Raw genomic sequence first — 23,675 nt, 5'->3', positions numbered from 1 at the left:
GGGTCAGGGCTTCATTGGGAAGGTAGAGAAGGTTCTATTGGACTTTTTGATGCTGACGGGCGCTGAATTCACACTTCCCAGTGTTAAGGGTATTTTCCCAGTCAGTAAATTCCCTTGGAGGGGAGTCTTATGTAGCTGTATTTTCAGGATGCTCTGCTTAAGTTTAGATAGTGCTTATTTCTGTGGCTGCTGATTGTTAAGATGTTTTCAGTTTAAAGTAGTTTTCATACCACTTTGGTGGGCTATTAATCACTTCGTCACTCTGGTGACCATAACATACTAACAGAAGGAGGAAGAAGAGGAAAGGAAGCATTATGCAAAGAAAGCAAAAGCTTTCCTAGAAACCCGGTGGTATAGGCTTGTCTCACTGGCTAGAATTGTGTTACATTGTCAACTTTTTCTCACTGAAAGTAGCCAGGAGAAAAGGGTGTTGGTCAGCTAACAGTGCCTTCCATGGGATTTCATAGATAGATTTAAGAAAATTTGGCAGAGGATCTAATATGAGGTTGCCAACTTCTTATTTCATCTGTGTTGTTCTAAGGCTCACTGTTTTTGTATAATTTAGTTTATTACTCTTTTTTTCCAATCCACTTTTATATAGGTATGTTCATGAAAATGGAAGCAGAATGCTCAATGCCCTTTTCTTCAATTCGGAAATAGTCTGGGGAAACTGAGGGAAGCTGAGAAACAGTTGGAAAGAATAAAGCTTGTGGTGTCTCAACTCCAGAGGACTGCAGAGTTTTCCCATCTCACATCTGGGGTTGTACAGTCTAGAGCTCTGATTATGGACCATAGGGCATTCAGGAGTTTCGCTAATAGCTGTGTTGGGGATCAGTGAAAACACCACTATGGACTCCGATATTGGTGAACTGCTAACTTAATGAACCACATCCTTGACGATAACTTTACTGTAGACGTAGTATAAGAGTTTTTTTTTTTTTTTTGTGAGGAAGACCAGCCCTGAGCTAACATCTATTGCCAATCCTCCTCCTTTTTTTTCCTTTTTCTCCCCAAAGCCCCAGAAGATAGTTGTATGTCATAGTTGCACATCCTTCTAGTTGCTATATGTGGGACGCGGCCTTAGCATGGCCAGAGAAGCGGTGTGTCGGTGCGCGCCCGGGATCCAAACCTGAGCCGCCGGTAGTGGAGCGCGCGCACTTAACTGCTAAGCCACGGGCCGGCCCCTAAGAGTCTTAAATATATATTGTTAGTAATCTCATAAAGTTCTAATTTCTTATTTGGGTTTGTGATGGGTACGGTAATACAGTCTAGGTCAGATAGTAAATATTTTGGGCTTCGTAAGCCAGATAGTCTCTCTGTTGCAACTACTTGACTCTACTGTTGGAGCTGTAAGCAATCACAGACAATAAGTGCCTTTGCTCTGGTCATCCTTTTGCATAGACCCACGTTTCTCATTGGGGATGCTATTGGCATTTTTGGTGAGATTGTACATTGGGAGGGAATTTATTCAGAGCATCTATTTCAGGAGCATATAGTCATTCACATCCCCAGGTCATTATTTCCAAAGATGTGTGGTTTAGAACCTCTGGCTGAGATGGCTTGTTTTTCCGTCTCCTTTCCTAGCCATCCTTGAGATATAGTATTCAAGTACTACCTCTTTTTCTGGTCCTTATTATACTTCATTAACTCTTAAATGGTTGTAGCTTGGAATATATTATTATGCACTAATTTCATAATCTTTTGTCATTAGATTGTAAATTCATTGAAGATAGGGATTTTTATCTGTTTTGTTCACTATTGTCTTCCCAGTGACGATAACTCTGCTATGACTTGTAATAGGTGCTCAATAAATGAATTACATTGTTCACTGTTATGGAAAAATGAGACTTAAACTCCTTGCTGAGATTTATAGGATCCTGGTTATTAGGCACCATGCCTCTAATAGGCACCATACTAATTCTGTGTCACCCAGGGAACTGAGCTTAAATACTGGGGTGATTCAATTTACTAAACCTTAGGGCATCTGCTACATGGAAGGCACTGTGCTAAGTGATAACAGGGGATACACAGATGATTAGCACTCCTGCCTTTGTGGGATTTTTGTCTGATGGGATGGAGTTTAGTCAATACACAGATAACAATGATATAGTAGTTAAGAGTGAGCTCTGGAGACCGACCTAGATTCACTTCCTGTGTCTGCTACTTAGTACCTGTCTCTTTGAGCACGTTGATTAATCTCTCTGATCTTCACTTCTTTATTCTATAAATGAAGCCCACTACCACCTAATAGAGTTGTTAGAACCTTTTAAAAGAAATGATATTAGCATTTTGCATAATATTAAGTTCTTAATATTACGTAATAATGTCATATGATAGAGATATCATGCTAAGGCCAAATTTAGAGGTTAGAAAGATTACCTCTGGTTTGAGGTGAGAGAAGCAGTAGAGCTTCGTGGGAAGATGGCATCTAAAATGAATCTTGAATAATGATAGGATTTATACGGTGGCAGGGATGGGGATAAGATTTCCTAGAGGGGGAGGATGAACTATGAACAAAGTAAGGAAGCTGGGAGAATGCAGGGTGTGTCTTGAAAGCAGAAATGCCCCTTGGTAAACTCATTTTTCCACCACATCCCACACCACCGTCTCTAGGCAATTAACCTAAATTGGTGAAAGATGTTGTCTGTTGTTTTTCAACCATGCTCCCTTCCCTTCCATCTCCCCTACCTAAGAAGACAGTTGTCTTTCAAATCTAGACTTTCTGAGTAGAATACTTCATGACTCTGAATCAACTACTCATGCATTCTGAATATCCCTATTCTCCCCACCCCCTATCCCCTACACACAGTAGGTTGCATACTTCTTGAGAGCAGAGGAAGTATATTTTAGTCAGTTTGGTTTGTTCAATCCTTGAATATTGTCCCTACTAAATGCTCAGCTTATTTCAGGTGGTCGGGAGTGGGGTGGTAAATGAATGATCCTGGTTAAAACCAGTTTCACCTAAATTTAAAAAATTTTTTAAATGTGAACTTTTGAAATAGATGTTGTCTGAGACCTTTGTGAATGTCAACATTTGTGAATACCCCTGTAGCGTGTAATTTTCTCATTCGGAAAATTGAGAGTAACGAGGATTTAATGAAATTAAATTTTCATATTGATTACATTTTAAGGTGTACTTAAAAACAGTTGTTTTCAGAAAGGTACTTAGAATTCAAAGGAAATGCACAATATAATCCTAGAACAAATTTTAGTATTAAAAAATAATTGCATGCCAAAAAGTCACCCAGCTGTTTACACTTTGGGCTTTAAACATCACATTCTTTTTCTGCGACCAGTGACTGACAGCAGTTATGGGATAGGTACTCTAAGTACTCTAGTTCCCTTACACCTAGGGCAAGATGACTCTGAGGAATGTTCCTCACTGTTTACTAGAGATCCCCAGCAGGACTGGGTCCCACTTTCCCAGAGCTGCATAACCAGCCATACTGCACCCTTTATTGGCTTTCTTCCCTTCCCTGCGTCACTTCTCCATTCCTTTACTGGCGTTTCCTAGGTTAGCTTCCCAAATAAACTACTTGTACTAAAACGTTTTGTTTCGGAGTGTGCTTCTGGGGAAATGCAACCTAAGACAGTGTGGTAAGAAGCATTTTAGTAAGAGTTGAAGATTTTCAAGTTTTGGAATATAGGTTTGGAGAAATTTTTAAGGATCAGTGTGAAAGCTTTACTTTTTTTTAAAAGGAAAGCTTTACTAAAACAGATTTGCTTGTTTATTGATAAAACACATAGTAGGTACTCAAATGTCTGCTGCTTTTGAAAAAGGGGAGTAGCTAGCTAGTTCCTATTTGGAGGCCAGAGGTGAGAATGAGTCTGGATAAGCATCTTTCTGTTTTGAACTACAAAAGGAATCACTGAGGTTTAAAGCCCAAAGTGTAAATGGCTAGGTGTCATTCTAGCATGTGATTATTTTTCTTTTAAATACTAAAATTTGTTCTAGGTTTATATTGTGTATTTCCTTTGAATTCTAACTACCTTCCTGACAACATTGAACATAAAATTAAATCTAGTTCAAGAAACAGAAAGAACCAGAGAAAAAATACAGATGTAAGCAAGAGAGAATAGGATAGCATAGTCCAAGTATTTTCTTATCCCTGAATAATAGATTTTTATTTTAGATTTGCCCATAGAATTCTGCTGACAAATTTTTTTGTTTCAGGGCAGGTTTGATTAAAAAGAAACCGGAGAATCTCTCCAAGTTGATTGGATTCTGTGCCATCTGCTGACTCATCATTGTTAGTTTGGTGTTTTAAAAATATGTTGTAAATATATTATAACACAAGACAATTGTAATAACTTAAAACATCTTAGATACTATATTTTATATTAATAACATCATATGCATTAGACATAAATGTTTTTCCTAAAAGTCTCTTTTTCCCTTTCTTTACAGAATGCTGCCTTTTTATATGGTCTTGGTTTGGTCTACTTCCATTATAATGCATTTCAGTGGTAAGTTGACATAAAACTAATAACTCCAGTTATTTTCAGTATGTGGCTAATTTTTTGTTTTTTTGTTTTTGTTTAATACTTTGTGTGTATGAAATAAATACAAAATATTTTAATGTCACTAAGCCTCCATTTTTTTCAATAATCTCTTGAAATGATTAGATTGTTCTTTCAGAGATATTGACCCACTTTAGATTATTAGAGTTGTATGTGTTTCTAAAAGAATTTGGTATAAGATTCTGATTAAAGAAGGCTTAGATTAGAAAGCTTCTGGAATTTCTGAGTTACTCATTATGGACTGGTGATCCCTAGGTTATTTGAACTGGGGAATGACTATGCTCTCAAATCTCAAGGTTTGTGAGTAAATGATCTGTGATGACCGACCAGTATTTTTACCTTTTAAGACTTCTAGACAAGATTGACTGCTCCACCTCTCCCACCCCCCAACACACACACACACACACACACACGCGCCAGTGCTTTCCAGTTTCCAATAACTAGGCACCAGATGACTCTATTTTATAAAATAGGAATAATGGTACCACCTTCAGAGTCAGAGATTAAATATGATAGTAATATATGAGATTTTATGAACTGTAAAGTATAGGGCCCTGTTATTATGGCCTAGTGCCATTGTTGTTTTTCTGTTTACCAGACAAAACAATAGCATTCTCCAATGGAAAAAACATAGAATTTGAGTTGGAAGATTGGTATTCTGGTCTCAGTCCTGCCACTTAGTTTGATCTTGAGTTAAATAAACTCCCTAGGTCTGTTTTCTCTTTTGTGTGTGTGTGTGCTTTTTTTAAAGTACATTGCAATCACTTGCCTTTTCTACTTTACACGGTTTAGATGATCAAATGAGATAATGTACATTTTGTAAACTGTAAAGCCCTATGTAAACATTTTTTGTTTGAAGCCTATTCACTTTGTCCGAGTCTCTTCTATTCTCCATAACTTTAAGCTGAGTGAGTGCTGTGCGAGTTCACAGGAAGGTTTTGGCCAAAGGTTATAACCCTGTCATATATGTGTTGGGCACCCTGAATATTTGTTTACAGAGCTTTTAAATATGCATTGGCAGTGATTTGATATGGTTTCCCTAAAGATGAAACTTTAGACATGGATGACTTTTCCTTTTATGCTTTTTCTTCTGTCTTTGCTTTTGGTCTTGTTGGGTTTTGATCATCTATGGAAACACTGCATTGTTAGAGAATATGTGTGTATGTAGAGTATTATAATTATTCAGATCACTCATTTTCTTTGTAAATTATCCATTGCTGTAGAGCAGTCCTAAGCTTAAGCCTCCTGACTTCATGTCCAGTGTATCAGTGTAAAACCAAGAATAGATTAGGACTGTTTTAAAATCTCCCAGTTTTCTTGAAGATACTATTCATAGAATTTACACTTCTAAACTTTTAGAACCAGAAGTGGTTTTACAGATAACTTAGTTTTTTCCCTTAATTTTGTAGATGAAGAAAGCAAGGAGTGTGTGTGTATGTGTATGTGTAACTCAGAATTATGTTAACTGTTTAATTAGTGGCAGAAGCAAGCTTATGCTCAGATTCCCCAATCTAATATTTTTTTCCTATTATGCTCTGTGCCCAAGTTTGAAGATTGACAGCTGGTTATTTTTTAATCAGTATTTGTAGTTGTTCTCCTGGGCACATTGGTACAATCTTTATGGCCAGCCAGAAATAATTTAGGTGAAACCAAAGGCAGGGAACTCTACGGGTTAGGAATGGACGTGTAAACCTCACACCAGCCTGTTTTCATCTACCTGTTTGATAACTTGTGAGCTCCCTGTAGATTGAAGATACAAACATAAAATCAGTAGTGAGGTGAAGCCATCATCAGTTCAGAATTGGGTTTCTTTAATAATTATGTGATCATGTCAAGTTAGGGGGCTTGTAGCTGTGGAAAATTGTATCATTTGATTCCTTATCTACATATGATTTCTGTATCCTTCAGTTGACCTAAGAAATGAAACTGAATGATGTAAGGACAATGCAATGTCTGAATTAATAAGTGCCCTCTGATCTGTCGATCCTCTCCCGGTCACTACCATTTTCTCATGTCTTGAGTTTCAACTCTAGCTGCTTCCTAAAGTGGTATATCTCACACCCTGTCTGAATCCATCCTGGCTGTGTGTTTTCTCTCTTGCTGGTCAAATGTTCTTTTACAAATTCTGTGCCCCAACTTTTGCTTTAACTTACCTTGCTATTTCTTGAACAGCCACAAAATTAGAAAGCATGGAGTAGGTGCTTGGTGAGAGTTTTAGAGTACAGCCTTAACTGATAGGAACTTCCATAGGTTAAAACTGTATTTGTGTTTTATTTGGTTTTTTTTTTATAGGTAGTATTAATCGCTGGGATCAGGCATTTTTCTTTTTTTTATTTCACACCAAATTCTTTGGGATTTGTTGAAAAAAACATTGCTAGAGAAGAGTGTGGTGTGCCTTTTTTTGTATGTCAGCTCTAAGAATCTGCCTAGGTTGTCTCAGAATGTTCTATCTTTGGTACATTTATAATTTAAGTAAAATTTGATATTTGATAATGGTGTCTGTTGTCATTTGATTAGATTAGGTATTGGTAATAATGTGTGCGACCAACGTGTGTTGGGGTTGGCAACGATGACAATATATTATTAAGAGAAATTTTTCTTTTGGAGTTGATTTTATTGGTTAGCTTGTAGATCAGTTATTTGGTCAGTTTTTCCAGTTTCAGTTGCAACCTTTTCTTAGAGGAGACTATGTCAGAAAGTAGTAGAGCAACTGCTAACATCCTCATTGGACTGCGCATGATTATTCAGTTTTACTATTACCTTACTCAGTTATCTGGGACCAAACTTAAAAAAAGATGTCCAGGGGCCGGCCCTGTGGCGTAGCGGTTTAAGTGCGCGCGCTCCACTTGGCCCGGGGTTCGTAGGTTTGGATCCCGGGCGCAGACCGACACACCGCTTCTCAAGCCGTGCTGTGGCGACGTCCCACATAAAGTAGAGGAAGATGGGCATGGATGTTAGCCCAGGGCCAATCGCCCTCAGCAAAAAGAGGAGGATTGGCACTGGATGTTAGCTCAGGGCTAATATACCTCACCAAAAAAAAAAAAAAAAAAAAAAGATGTTCAGAAGGCAAAACGAAGACATAGAAGCACAAAGTAAAACACATGCAGCAGAGAGCTAGAACCAGTCTCTATAAAGCCATTCCTTTACACATGCGTGAATGCACGCCCATGCCTTCGCTTGTTCTTGTTTATTATAATAGGTGGCAAATTGCTAAGGTTACCTTGAACTGAGCTTCTTCTTGCCTTTATATAAGAAACCTATAAGCTTGGGTGAGAGGAACTGAAATACATACAATAATAAATTATTACAACTTGTAGCCGTATTTCTAAATATTATCTCCCTGAAAATCATTATCAGTCCTGTCTCTGTAGCCTATAACCTTTTGTATTCCCATTGATCAATATCAGAATGGTCTTATGGTGGCAAATCTAAGAGACATGTAATTCTGTGCTAGAGGAATATGAGTTTGGAAATTAACCTCCCAAATCTAATTGATAGGCCTAGTAAGGAAATGTAGTGATTATTGTTTTGTTGACGTCAAAAAGGATTGGGGAATGAGGTGGAGGTGAGTTCAAAATGACTGAAATATTAACATATTACAAGTGAAGTTTTTTGAGGATTCATTTCCCTAGCAGGAATCACAAGTGTTCTTAGGGGTGTAGGAATCTCTGCTCTCCTGTACAGTCACTGCTTTGGGTGCAAACATAAACCTAATGGAGTTGTGATACCATTGTTCCTGAGGCTTGTCTAGCATGGAGTATGGCAAAAACTTAATAGCTATTTTTGAGCTATTTTAATACAAACTAATGCTCTTAGATCAGAAGTTTAATTTAAGTATAGTTCCATTAAAATAAAACAGTTTATGTTAATGTGTTGAGTTTATTATGTACACTTCTGTTTTGAAAAAACTAGCAGATAACTAAGGCAGTTTTGGTAGAGTTATGCTTACCAGTGACACATAGATTGCTAGAGAGAATTTGGTAGGGTTTGGGCTAATTAAGCTGCAGGGAAATTATGAGTAAAAACATAAATCTTGTAATAGGATAGGGAAAAAAGTATCCCACTCTCTAGAGTGATGAAATGAAGACTGGCTAGAGAGAGAGCCAAAGAGCCAGGAGGGAATGTATTAGCAAATGTCAATGTGAATAACCAAGTGTATGATATTTCTAACTTAGCCTCACATTTAAGCTCCTCTCTCCTTCAACCTCAAATGATTCTTCTAGCCTTACTGCTCCCCTAAATATATTCTCTGTGTCAGTCATACTGTATTAACATTTCCCTGAAAACGTCTTGAGCATTTTTTACCTGTGTAACTTTGTTTGTGCCATTTACTCTGTTTGGTCTGCCTTCTCCTTCGATCGCCACCTTTAAAAATCTTATCTTACCCCTGTCTCTTTGATTACTTCATCAAATCTTTCTATTGTCTCATTTAAGAGGAACCTTTAAATTTCCTGGTGTGTATGTGTAGAAGTATATATCTGTTGTGTGTGTATATGTTATTACTGATTTAGAGCTAGAATATTCTCCCTGTTATTAGTATGAAATTGTATGAAATTAGTTCTTTTATCACTTCAGATATCTTCAGACTCAGCTTTATTAGCCTCAGATAACTTAAAGTTTTATTATGTCTTTTTCCAAGTGTACTGAAATTGTGCTAGGAATGTTATTATTAGATAATATCTTTATTTTTACTATAGTTTGGTAAAGTTCTAAAGGAGGCTTTTTTAAAATGACTTTCTAGAAATATTGTTAAAAATGACCATTGTTTTAAAATATATTCAGCACATGTGTTTTTCTTAGGTAATACTATTAAGATTTTAGCTTTCTATCATTTCTTTTTTTTTGCGAGGAAGATCAGCCCTGAGCTAACATCCATGCTAATCCTCTTCTCTTTTTTTTGCTGAGGAAGACCGGCTCTGAGCTAACATCTATTGCCAATCCTCCTCCTTTTTTTCCCCAAAGCCCCAGTAGATAGGTGTATGTCATAGTTGCACATCCTTCTAGTTGCTGTATGTGGGACCTGGCCTCAGCATGGCCGGAGAAGCGGTGCGTCACTGCGCGCCTGGGTTCCGAACCCCGGGCCGCCAGTAGCGGAGCGCGAGCACTTAACCGCTAAGCCACGGGGCCGGCCCCTATCATTTCATTTTTTAAATTAACAATGGCAAACATTAAATGCGAAAAATTTTTAAACTGAAAATCTATAGAAATAATTTTGGTGATAGAAAAAAACATTTTTTAGGTTTTAAGAAAAAAATGCCAATGATACTCATGCACAGCATGTTTAGTACAGAATATGCTTTAATATTTGTAAACTGTAAACCATTCCAGGCACTGTATCATAAAAGCATTTTATAGTTTTGGCTAGCCGTTTCTCATGTTCTGAAATTCTCTGTCAATCAGAATACCAAGGTCAGCAGAGGTTGTATGTGTTGGTGTTTTAGTCTAGCTTGTGCTGCAGAGATCGTGTTCTGGCTACATGCAGCTTGGTGAGATATAAATGTGGTAAAACGATGACCAAAATTAGAATGTAGTTTGAGGAGTACCTATTTTCTCCACACACTCTCCCCCTCCCAACACACACACACACACACACACACACACACACACTCTCTCTCTCTCTCTCTCTCTCTCTCTCTCCCCTCTCTCTCTCTCTCTCTCTCCTCTCCCTCTCTCTCTCTCTCTCTCTCTCTCTCTCTCTCTCGCACTCTGTCACTCACTCTCCACCCCCCCCCCCCTTTTCCTTTTTTCTCCCAGGGTTGGAAGAAACTGAAGAAGCACACAGGAGAGAGAGAACTGTAAAAGTTTAGAGAAGAAAATGAGCTTAGATATATTTAGTTAGATGAGGGGAACTCATCAGTAAAGAGACTCTGGAGCTTGCCTTGCGGGCCCCTCCCGCCCCACACACACACAAGAAGTCCAGTCAGCTAACTATAAAAGTGATGGCATCAGTAAGCATCTGTTAAACTTAAACATTTTACTGTATTATTTAGAAAATTAAAAATAAAAGAGAAATGCAGACCTCAAGGAATAGACTACTTGGAAAAACTGGAGATAGGACACTAACAGGTAGAGATTAAAATTATTTGATTATAGAGTGGGCCTAACTACTAGTTAACACTGAGCAAAAATAGTTGGTGTTGAGTTTGGGTGGTGAGTCTTGAAGGTAGTAATAGTGGATTTAGGGTGATGGAGAAGAATGAAAATTTTCCAGGTCAGGAGACCGTGTGAGGAGAAGCAGTGAAGCCAAAGGGGCCAGTATTTGCTTAAAGATATTCCTGGGATAAGCCAGTTCACAGCTGAGGAGGAGCAATATTAGGGCATAACTGGGAACGGAATTGGATAGATACTGCTCACATGCTTAATGCTCACTGCTTAAACGCTACATGGAGATTTGACTTAGAGTATCATGCTTAATAAGTAGTCACAGGAGCCACATGTTTGGGTAAACATAGGCAAGCCACAGCAGAGCAAGGGAAGTCCTTAAGGAGTCTGTTTCAATAATCTAGTAATAAGATATTGAAGATTGGGTATGTAAGGTCTTGAATTTGAGGGACACTTTGAAACAACGTGGAGAACTTGATGATTAGATATGTATTGGCCACACCTTGTCATGGGCACTTCTTGTTGTTGTTGTTGAGGAAGATTTGGCCTAGGCTAATATCTGTTGCCAATCCTCCTCTTTTTGCTTGAGGAAGATGGGCCCTGAGTTAACATCTGTGCCGGTCTCCCTCTGTTTTGTATGTGGGTCACTGCCACAGCATGGCCACCGACCAGTGGTGTAGGTCCACCCCCAGGAACCGAATCCCGGGCCGCCAAAGTGGAGCGTGCCGAACTTAACCACTAGGCCATGGGGCTGGCCCCCTCATGGGCACTTTTTATAGCCCTTAAAGAGTAAACATAGTGTGGCCCAGAATAGTGTGTTGGAACATGTGTTGTTGCTTTTAGGTTAATTGTTTTGTTTTTTATTTCCGGTGAGTTTACATACGTAGAGAACTTGTTAAAATGAACCTGTTTCTTTGCACTCCTGTGACATTGTGAACTAAGTGGGTAAGATGTCTATATTAAAGGCACCTATGGAGTAAAATACATCTATGAATAGTAGGCTTAGGGAAAAGGCTGGAAATAGAAACTGAGACAGAGTAGGAAATATTTCTCCCGAGGGGTTGTTGATGCTCTGTGTTCTCCCTCCCTTTCTCACACACCCTTCCTTAGACCGTTGTTCTTTCCTAACTTCTTTTCTTCTTTATTCCTTCTTTTCTTTGCTGTCTTCCACCGCCCTCCTTTTTCTTTCATGTCTTTGACTCAGGCCTTCCTGGGTTTTTTATTGGCACATGTGGACATTGCTTAGTTCTGACCCATTCTGTAAGAGAGTTTTCTGACCCATATCATAAGGTAAGGTTAATTAGGACTTTATGAAGCATTGCCCTCAATTTTTACTATTACAAAATACAATATACTTAGAGAAAAATGCATTAACATAAGTATACACATCTTAACATGTTATTTATAAAATAAACATTATTAACCATCACTTGGGTCAAGAAAGAAAAAGTTGCTATCAGCCCAGAAGCTTCCAAAAGCCCCTCTGCATACCCTTTCCTAGTTGGCATCATATGGTTTTATTGGCATCATTTATTGCTACAGTTCCCTTCCTAACCCTTTCTGTGTGCCCCGCACCCCGCCATGTGCTTGTTGTATCCTCTCCTACCCTTGCCCCCACCCCCTGGGCCCCTAAAATTGCCTACACAATTACCTGTTCTATTAGAAAGTGGTAGCACTAGATATGACCAAGAGAATATAGAGGCTGAAGCTGCACTTCTTCCTATTACAAAGGTTTGAGAAAAGTACAAAGAGAACCTCTTAGCAGTATGCAGATGAGTATCTTGAAGTCTGATTGAGAGAAATAGGAAGCTGCCTTTGAATGAGAATGGTAATTTATACCAATTCCTTCTTTACAGGCCTTTGACTCCCCTCTCCTGCCTATCTACTACAGTCAGCACCCCACCCATTTAAAAAGCCATCTCACACAGAGATGCTGAGCTCCTCTTCAGGAAAAAAGTATTTAACCAGGTGTAAAGATATCTGATGCCAGACCTATTGCCCCTGCCCCTCACAATAAACATTACCTTTTAGAACCCTTAATTTTATAATAAACATGTAGATAACCACACACAGTTTTTTTGGGAAATAGATAATGCATGAATCAAAATTAACTTAAAGACATAGGGAGTATTGTTGTACTCTATTTTGTGGTATGATAGTTTGAACTTTTTATATAAAAGATTGGCTTTTGCTTTGGAGTCGTCTTAAGATTCTGAATAGCCAGCCACCTTTAAGATAAGTAGAGGCAGAGAATAGTTGATAAAAAGCTTTGCAAAGAGTATATTAGCTAGTACTTGGGATAACACTTAAATCACGTAGAGAGATTTAAAATGATGCCTAGCATACTGTTATATCTGATATTGTAATTTTCAAAATTTTAATAATTCATTTTTGAGTAGGTAGTACATTCACATGATCAAATTAAGTGATATAAAAATGTATTCAGTGAAAAATGTCCCTTCCTCGCCCTTGTATTTGTTCTCCTAATAATTGAGACCTTTTATTAAAGATAAAATGTGAATTTGGGGCAAAAATAGACTGATAGACCAATGGAAAGCGACATATAGTAGAAAACCCAGAAACAGACCCACACGAATAGGACATTTGATTTAGGACAAAGTGGCACTACAGAGCTATGGTAAGAATAGTCTTTTCTACAAATGATGCAGAGACCTTTGGATATCTATATGGAAAAAAATGAAAACTGACCTCTACCTCACACCGTATAAAAAAAATAAGGTGCAGATGGATTGTAAACCTAAATCTGAAAGAGAAAAATATGAAGTTTTAGAAAGAGAATTTATTTTTATGGAGTACACTAGAAACAGGATTAATCTCTCCTCCCTTAAAATCAAAACCATCCTATCTGCCCCACCCCTCTCCCCCCTAGGAAATTCCAGAAACAATGAAATCAATTATTTACATTGATAATTTTATTAAGCTATAAAAATATTATTTGAATAATTGAGAATAAATTCAGCTGATCTTTCTTTTCCCCTTTTATATTAAATGAGATTACACACATTCAATTATATAAAAGACCCAGGTGCCCCTTCCCAGTCTTTTTTTTTTAAACTATTTATTCACATCATTTTTATAAAACTGGCATTTCCTTCAAAACTATTGCATAAAACAGAAGTTTTACTGTGCTACCAAGCAAGAATTCATGCAAGTGTTAAAAAGTTAAGATATCTCATGTCTATATTCTTTCAGGGCAATTAAAGCATTTCAGGAGGTGCTTTATGTTGATCCCAGCTTTTGTCGAGCCAAGGAAATTCATTTACGACTTGGGCTTATGTTCAAAGTGAACACAGACTATGAGTCTAGTTTAAAGGTAGGTTGTTGGGTTTTTTTTAAGATACAATGTTTCATTTTTGTGTTTTTTTGGGGGAGGGCTGTTGTTAAATATTAGAGCATTGAGAAATGTTGGAATTTATGTTGGCGCTTCAAAAAATTTAAGTGAAAGAACTGTTTATCAGCTGTGAGCTAGAAGATACATCAGGTTGGGTTTCAGGGTACAAAGTAGTTATGATACCAAGAGGTAGATAACTAATTACACCATGAAACTTTTTTTTTTTTGAGTTTTAATTGAGATCTGTCATCAGGAAAGGGTGAAGGTTTCAGTCTCAGTTTGGACGTCTAAATCACTCCACTAAAAGTGATTGGGCACCATAGAGGTCAGAAGCAGCTGCTTAATGATGCTGTATCTGTGACTGAATCATTGACCATTTATCTGCATGGGTCTCACTAAAATTTTGTCCACCTCTACCAGCAGGGCACAGTCTCATATCTAAATTATTAAAAAATGTGTTCTCTGAAAGTCATTTGAACTGCTGGTTTGTGAGTATAAACATTATTGGGAAAAGATAATACATTGTTGGTTAAATATTTTACTTTCTATGGAAATTTGGTATTTCTTAAATTTTTCATTGAGTTTCTTGTGCTGTCTGTGCCATCACTTTATAGGTCTCAATGAGCTTTTCATGAATATAGTGCTTCCTTCCATGACAAAAGCATTGCTTTTTGAAAGAATTAGAAGTTCTAGGAAACAGCTTAAGTTTTGTGAATTTGTGAGTTTTTATAATGGTTGCCATCTTCTAAGTATCTCCATTGCAGATTATCTTGATTCTGAAAGGTCGAGAGGGAGATAAAGAATGATAAAGAATGACTTTACAGTAGGTTGTAATTTGAATTCACTAATAAGGTACTACTGAAGGTTTTTTAAAAACTGTGTTTGAGTGCCTAATTGTTCTAGAGTTTTAAAGTAGACAGTTATGCAAATATGGTTTCTATCTTTCATGAGTTTATAAAGAACAATGCTGATAGTATGAAAAAGAGAGACATACAACTAAAACCAGTAGATTGTGAACTATTTAGATCACACAGTGGTCAAAGGTAAGTGCAGTTTGAGGAATAGGCCTGAGGGTAAATGTAAGTGGTGTGGAGGAAAGGGATGCCTGGAAGTTAGCAGTTTTTCTCAAGCTTAGAGCAGCATTTCTCCAACTATACTATGGGATGTAAGTGGATTTGAAATGGAAAATAAGTTCAGGTGTGCCACCTTGCATATTTTATCCTCCTCTTGGACATTTACAGTGTTTATTAGCTAACAAAACTTGTAAAATGTCTTATAATACAAAATAAACTTATTTGAGCATTTTACAATATTGTCACAACATGCGCATTATATGTTGCAGAAGTGTTTGTGGTAGCAGTTGGTAAATTTTGCTCAGGAAATATATTTGAGTGGAAAAAAGTAATCAGATATGTCCCAAATTATGGAATGTGGCTATCTGAATATCAGTACAGTGATATCTTAATTCTATGGATGCAAAGCTCTGTTTCCATGAAGGTGCCAATATTTAAAATTCCCTTTAATCAGGGGAAGCAATGTTGGACAGTGTTCCATAGCTAATTGAAAGTGTTTCTGCTTCAACAGAAACCTTCCTGTATACAGCTTTTATTTGTTCAGGTGTAAAGGCTAACAAACCTTCAGGTCATAGGGATTTTAGCAAAATTGCCTTATGTAAGTGCAGTCTTTTTGTTTTCGGCCTTTCTTCCATTTATTTAAAATATTTGATATCATTCTGATGTTTATTTCATTTGAATAAACATAGAAAAGAATTTTAGGAGTCCTTGATATTTCTCTTCCCCATAATGAGCAGGTTTCCTTTGATTTTGATCTCATTTTGACATTGGCTTTTTAAGGCTTCTCTCTCCAGTATTGCTTGTCTATTTTCAGGAGAATTGTAGGCATCAACATTTTTAGTTGAGGAGGTATTTCAGTATATTACTATAAGTGCTTAGCATTTAGTATAAATGAAGGTAGGAATCAGAAGGAATGATACACCCCTCTTCCCTTAGGTGGCCTCCAATTTTCCTAAAGTGGACTGGCTAGTACTTTAGCTTTATATGGATAGACGTGGAACCTCTGATGACTTTTCCACTACATGACACTGTTTCCTACCACCATGTATTGGTATAGATGCTTTGGGCTGCAACCTTAGAAACTCCAACTCAAGCCGGTTAAAATAACAACAACAACAAAAATAGCTCGTACAAGGTAAAGTCCAGCCTTCTGGATTGGTTTATTCAACTGATCCAGGGTTTCATTAAGGATTCATTTTCTTCTCTGTTCTATGTTGGCTTGTTCTTAAGGCTGTTTGCCAGATGCAATCAAAATGAGATGATTCCCTTTTCGTGCTCATATAGAAAGACATTATAGAGTAGTGGCATAGGTACTTAGTATAGTACTGGCATATAATAAGTGCTCAGTAAATATCTGATTATCATTTCATAGAGGAGAAAGATCCAGACTTCTGTTCATCTCTTTGAGAATACTTCACATCTCATTGGCCAGAAATAGGCCACATGGCCATTCTCAATTCATTCCTTGTCACAGATGGGGTTACTCTTAGACCAGTTATGCCCAGTTTTTGAGCAGGGCTCAATTCTCTAAATGCACTGTTCCTTTCTAATGGAGGAGTGAGGGGTGGGTAAAATGAGTATTTTCGTATAGGGGCAGTACGAACAATCTGTCCATTGCAGATCAGATCTTCTCTACCTCATTTCCTTTCCCTCTGCCTGAGGAGGGATACAGCATATACAGTATGTTTTAGATGGTAAAATATTTAAATAAAATACAGTTTATTTTCATAATAGATTCCTTCTTTTCACCCACACAGGAAATGCATTCCAGGGCCTCCTGTTTTATTTCTATCTCTGGTAATAAGTTTTTTCCCAAAATGTACCTCGAAACAGATTCATTCTGTTTTGGTACTGTGTAAACAGCTTTCAGAGCAGGCAGATTTGGTTTTAAAATTTGACCCTGCCCCGTAACTAATTGTGTAACCTTAGGCAAGATGCCTAACTCTTCTGATCCTCTTTGTGTCTGTAGAACTGGAATAACTGAACCCACTCCACAAGATTGTTGTGAAGATTAAATAATTATCTATATATGAAAATATCTGACGAGATTTTTCAGCCCTTCTGTTTTAGTTCTCAGTTTATCTACCGTATCTAAAACGCCTCTAATTGGGGGCCAGTATAGATATTGTTTATCAATTCCACTTTCCTGTCCTAGAATTTAATACTTGTATTTTTGTCACTCTGCCCATCCTCAGAAATGTGAAGTTAATGCTCAGCTTACTTTTCAGTCATGTGGTGTTATTTTTCCGTCATGTGTTTAGTGAGTGGTGGAGGCACCGGTTCTTAATTTATTAACTAGTTTAATATTATCTGAGCCAGAGTCCATTCCAGGGTGATATTTCTACGTGATCTTTTGTGATTATTTTTCTTCCCTGCTTCAGATAATATCCCCCCAGGTGGGTCTGGTTGCCTATTTAACTCCATATAATTAATTCAGAATTTTATTTCATTACTTTTTAATGATATTAATGCTAATTGCTTACATTTGTTATATTTTTGAGGTAATATACTATCATTACTTCAATAAAGGTACACTAATTTTGACAAATAGTTTTATATAACGCCTCTAATTTTTACGTCCTGGCAGACTTAAAATTATTTCCTTCATGTGAAGCTAATAAATGCAAAATAAGATGTAATAACACCCATATTCTTCAGTCAGTGCCAATGCATCTATTTAATTTAATGAAGATTATATAGAAATTCTCTCTAATATTTACTTAAGTTTCCCTAAAATATGTCAACATTCAAACATTTTTGGATTTTTAAAGGTAGAGAGAGTGACTTTTTTTATGGGAACCTGGGATAATTGGCTGGGATACATATATATAAGTCCCCTTATAATTTGATATTTGAAAATGATAAGTGCTGATTGAAGGGGTTAATATGAAAGGGTTAGGAAGATCAGAATTACAGAGATAATTTAAAGGAAATGGGTTGAACTCAAACAAGACTTGTGTGTTAGCTTGGCATTTTACCAGGTGCTTGGTGTTTCTTGAATGACAGATAAATGAAATAGAAGAGGCTATAAAATGATAAAATGCCTCTCATAGGATGATCTGGCTGGAAACATTGAAAAAAAAGAGAGGCTGGTTTTATTTATCATCTCTTAACAGGATTTTTTTCTCTACAAACTGCCAGTGCAGTTGTTTTCTCCAGTGCCCCCCATTCACCAGTTCCTTCAGCTTGTCTCCCCTCTGCTGTTAACACCTGACATGAAACTTTTCAGTGAAGTAGCATTTCTACTTTCTGTTTACCTTACTCTTCTCCAGGAACTCCTTCATTTCCAGGTGTCTAATTTGATCTTATACCCTTTATAGACTGGGGAATTTTATTGTCATATATTTTGTGCCAAGATATTAAGGCAGAAGGAATAAGTAAAGGCATGATGATATATATGTCCTTTTAGAAACCACTTTTGGAATCTGAAATGCCTCCTGTCTTTTATTATTTTATTTATTAGTGTAGAATGCATAAACCATTTTTTCATTTAATTAACATACTGTGAACTCTATGTATTATAGAAATACTTGCTGAGAATTTGAATACTGGTTATTAAATTAATTTTAACCATGCCTTAAGTTTGTAAAATATCTGTAATATTTCTTTGTTGAAGCTTTAACAGTATATTTTTATTAGTTCAGTTGTCCGAAGATAATGAAAGTTGCTATTATTTCTCCATACCTGCCCCTGCCATATTTCTTTCATGATGCTCAATAACTTAACTCTTCCAGTTGGCATTTTGAAAATTCTGGTCTTGTTAAATTTTTTTGTGTGTGTGAGGAAGATTAGCCCTGAGCTAACATCTGTTGCCAATCCTCCTCTTTTTGCGGAAAATTGGCCCTGGGCTAACATCCATACCCATCTTTCTCTACTTTATATGTGGGATGCCTGCCACAGCATGACTTGATAAGCGGTGCATAGGTCCATGCCTGGGATCCGAACCTGCGAACCCCAGGCCACCGAAGTGGAGCATGGGAAGTTAACTACTACACCACTGGGCCAGCCCCAGTCTTGTTAAATTTTTTATCAAGATGTAGTTGACATACAGTGTCATGTAAGTTTAAGGTGTACAACGTGTTGATTTGATACATTTATATATTGCAATATGATTATACATGTTCATTTCATACATTTATATATTGCAGTATGATTACCACTGTAGCATTAGCTAACACCTCTATCACGTCACATAATTATCATTTCTTTTTTTTGGTGAGAACAGTTAAGATCTAGTCTCTTAGCAACTTTGAAGTTTATAATACAGTATTGTTGACTGTAATCTCTATGCTGTGCATTAGATCTCCAGGACTTTTTTATCTACTAGTTGCAAATTTGTACCTTTAAACAACATCTCCCCAATTCCCATTTTGGAGTGGAACTCAGTTTCACCTCAGTGTAACATCACTGTTCCTTTTGGCAGAGGATGGTCATTGCTGTTTATTTTGTCTTCTGTCTGCTTTTCCTCATTTGTGCACAAAAATATTTCCCCTGCTCTTTCCTTTTTCCCCTACTAATCAACTTGTACTTTACTTTTTAATCTTTCCTAGATATTTTTCTCTGGTATGAGGTGATCTCCTAATTGGTTTATCTAGCCACTTAATAATGCCTTCTTCACTTCACTCTGCCTGCCAGTTTTGTTTTTCCATTTGATATTTACTTCTGGCTTGAGTTCTGTTAAAGTGTGAAGCCTAAAACCTTAAAGTGTGAAGAAGTATAAATAGCTGAAGTACTCCAGTTCCTCCAAAATACGTGTTTGAAAAAGACATGACTGTTCATAGATGTGCAGTAATGATCCTCTCTGATACTGAGGAGTTAGGGTGAGACCAGGTTTCCCGTGTCAGTTTTCTCTCCTCAAATATATTTTAACTATAAGAAGTCATTTCTAATCAAAAAGCATTTTTTGGTGTTTACCCATAACTACTTCAATTTGTGGTTGTAAATATTACGTCTTCAAATGCAGCTTTATGAAGCATTCAGTGTATCTCATGTCACATTTTCTAAAAAAGGTTATGTTCCCAAACAGCATATTACAGTGTGAATTGTTGCATTGTCCCCCTTATAAAATATATATCATGTTTACTTTGTTATTTGTGTACATATCAGTCTTATTTTGATATGAATACAAATTGTACACTAGATTTAAAGAACAACCCATGTTGTGATCATTTGTGTACACAGATTTAGACATATACTAGAACCAGTGTTTAAAAATTTCTAATCAGTTGCATACCTACACTTTTATAAAATACAATAGAAATGAGGAGTTGGGAGAGTAGGTAGGACAAAGTTACAGGAAAAAAGATGAGCAAGATGAGTAGCATAAATGGATTCTCATAGAATGGATGCATGGATGGATGGATGAAAGGTAATAACATCCTAGAGATCTTGAGTTAGTAAGGAAGTTATGTGGCAAGAGATTTTCCATTTATTGGCTAGAATCACTTTTCTATTAACTAAAGTAGGGGATAAAGAAAGTAGCAGCAGGTTTTGGGATTGGGAGGAGAAAAGGCTCTGAATGGAGATGGGTCATTTGGGAGTAGATTGAGTTGGAGGTACCCAAGGGATATCACATGTTGGTATAGACAGATACAAGTCTGGAGCTGAAAAGAAGGGCTAGGAATAAGATTTTGAACATCTTCAAACACTTTTGTCAAAGAAGTTTTTGGAAGAGACCAAATGTAGCCTCTTTTTTGAGTGAAGATTGCCAGGATCTGTTAGCTGTTAGTCATTGGTGTGCAGTAGAGTCCCTCCTTGAGTATTACAAAGAGAATCGGAAGAACTGAATTTGAGGGCTTTGCGAGAACCTCAGTCAGATAAGCTTGGCCAGCCAATGTGACTCACAAGCCCTACCAAAACTTACCAGATTTCAGTTCTATATCTTATTTTCGGAGACCAAATCCATAAAGTAAGTACAATCACGTCCTAAGACATTTTCCTAGTTTCATCCATTTATCATAGACTGTTAAGTTTAGGAATGAAGTTTGTTGATTTTAAAGCATACTTTCAGAATTGTGGCAATCTGTAACAATGAAAAAGAAAAAATAATTTGACTTGCAAGAGTACCTGACATACCTTCCCTTTTCCCACTTAAACGGTCCGTCAAACCCCATTTCATAAGGGCTGTGTAAAAATAACTTAAGTTGTTTCCTCAGCCTGCAGTACCTCTTTTCTTTCTTCTCTCATCTGTATCTTTTGGATTCCGTTATAGAATTGTCTTTTAAACTTCTATTAGAGCATTAATTTCAGTGGCCTTCACATCAGTGAGTATTCAGTTCTGTAGATGCATAGCCATAGTAGAGTGCCTGGTATAGGGTAAAAGCTGGTTGCCAACATTTTATTCCTAAAAGACTTTGTCTACCCTAATTGAATATAGACAGCAGTATCGACTACACGCACCTTGTCTGCATAGTCTGAAATAAGGTTTTTAGGGGTCAGCACACAATTCAAAAACTTTAAAATATTGGCATTTAACCCTGGCTATGCATTGGAAAAATTTCTAGAAGCTTTTATCTGGTTCATAGAATGTCACCTAAAACCCACTGAGTCAGAACATCCAAGATTGGATCTAGAATCCCAACATTGGTCCAAATTAATAATTTATACATACAAACATTATTTGTCAATTACAAAAAGTTATCTCATTGCTTGTCTTCACGATTGGGAATAGAGTTGAAAGGTTCTATGATTGAAAAGATTCACGAGATAATCACAGACTATACGGCTAGAAGTAAAAGAATTCAAAAGGAAATCAAGTCTTGAAACTTGAGTTTTACGTGTTAATTACATGAATATAGATTTCCCCCCTCCAAGTAGAAATCAAATTCTTTAGTCTATATGAAACAAAATGATATAAAGTTATTTTGAAATATTGAATGAATTAAAAGCTTTTAAAACAAAAGGTGACTTTGGTGATAAAGATGTCAACAGGAATTATAAAGAACCAAATTTTGTTGTTCAATTGGACCAGAAGTGCTCTATGAAAAGAAAATCACTGTAACATTAAAAAAATGTCTTAGGTAAATCTTGCTTGGGAATTAATTTTCTGTAGAATGCTTTCTGCCTTGAAGTTTGTATGTAGTCTTTGAACTACAGAAGCCTCTGCTGCATGATAACTATTTCATACAGCAGTCATCAGTTTCAGTACTGCGATCTTTCTGTGTGAGGTGCAGATGTTTCCTAGCTGCTTCTGTTGGTTGCAGGGATGGGTGCTGGCTATTTTATCATGATATTTTCAGGTTTGGGGGCTGATTATCATAATTGATAGTCATGGCTGCTGATTTATACGTTAATAGATAAATATCTTTTGCATCTGGTTTAGATACTAGAAATGAAATTGTGAAGGTCATGTCATCGCCACCCCAGTCTCTCATCTCTCTTTAGTTTACTGAAAGGTATATCATTGTTTTTCTTTATATGAGGTGGTTTTGTGTGGCTCTTCTTAGTTTCTTATACTTAGTAATTATTCTGTAAGTTCTTTTATTCTCATATGCATGTTTTTGAAGATGTCCTCTAGGTGAGTATTTTTTCTGTATCATTGCTATTTGGAAATGCTTAGTATTTCGTGATGTGGGCTCGAAATGGTGCATCAGCGACTTCATTGCTGCTTTTAAGATTGATTAATAAGTATATAAAACATAGTCCAGAACTGCTTCTGCCAGGTTTCATTGCAGGACCTTGAATATTGATAGATGAAATGTAGGATGGCAATTCAAATTATGCATCTCCTGCTCTTTGTGGGAATTCAGTGTAATAGTAAAACTAAAATACTGCCATCTTGAAGGCTGTTTCTTTGCATGTCAGTTTGTATCCTTTGATGGCTCAGTTAGGAAAAGTCTATCTTCTCTTATCTAAATATTAATTTATGTCAGCAGGATAGATTAGACTTAGAAATGTAGTACATCTGAATGTGTGGTTGCTGTGCTGCTCTTTTTGTCTAGAGGAGAGCAATTGGTTATAAAGCATGCTTTGCTTTTGTAGTACTCACTTTTTAAAATAGTCTGTTTTCTATTGCTATGGTAGCACGCTAAAGGGATTTTGGAGGACATACAATCTACGTAGTAGGCCAAGGGAAAATAAAAGCAGTACTCGAAATGTTCAGATGTTGGGGTTTTTTTTCATTCAGTCAACCATGGCAAATAATTTTTCTCTTTTGTTGACCATTATATCCCTAGTGTCTGCATTGTCCTAAGGGCATTATAGGCTCTTGATAAATATTTGTTGAGTGGATTAAATATTTAAGGGTCATAGTCATTTTTTAGTAGTTTGCTCAATCAGAATATTACAATCCTTAATATTAAGAGTACTGCATACATAGGCTAGCCTAATTATGCATGCATATAACAGACATTCGTGAATGAATGTAATAGCTACTGTGTTCATACCAAATGATGCCTTCTAATCTTTCTTTCCTTGTAACACTGGATACCTGACATGAGTTTATTTTTGTTAATTGAGGGTTCTGGTTGACCAAGTACAGTTTTGTTTATTCTATGTTGAATTATAGTACTGAAAGCTTGCTGATGATTATTTCTCTTGATAAAGTAAGTTCTTTTGGGGCTTACATCTAGAAGTTGTCATTATACATATCAATTTTTAGTTTGTCTAGCAGTTATAAAAAACTCTTG

At 36.7% G+C, this 23,675-nt stretch overlaps 1 protein-coding gene across 14 annotated transcripts in view; it reads left to right on the top strand.

The window, feature by feature from the left end:
- KDM6A (lysine demethylase 6A) overlaps positions 1–23,675 on the top strand; it is a 199,999-nt gene that overhangs the window by 98,680 nt on the left and 77,644 nt on the right. For all 14 annotated transcript variants that reach the window (XM_087427103.1, XM_087427099.1, XM_087427102.1 and 11 more), the window contains exons 5-6: positions 4,409–4,467; positions 13,837–13,957. In XM_087427103.1, the coding sequence (XP_087283229.1) occupies positions 4,409–4,467; positions 13,837–13,957 (180 nt within the window). The remainder of the gene's footprint in view (positions 1–4,408; positions 4,468–13,836; positions 13,958–23,675) is intronic.

The sequence above is a fragment of the Ceratotherium simum genome, chromosome X (assembly GCF_057802395.1).
Source record: "Ceratotherium simum simum isolate JZ-2026a chromosome X, ASM5780239v1, whole genome shotgun sequence".
In the NCBI taxonomy this organism is placed as follows: Eukaryota; Metazoa; Chordata; class Mammalia; order Perissodactyla; family Rhinocerotidae; genus Ceratotherium; species Ceratotherium simum.
Note: the sequence above shows the minus strand (reverse complement) of the source record. Positions and strands in the feature narration are given on the sequence as shown.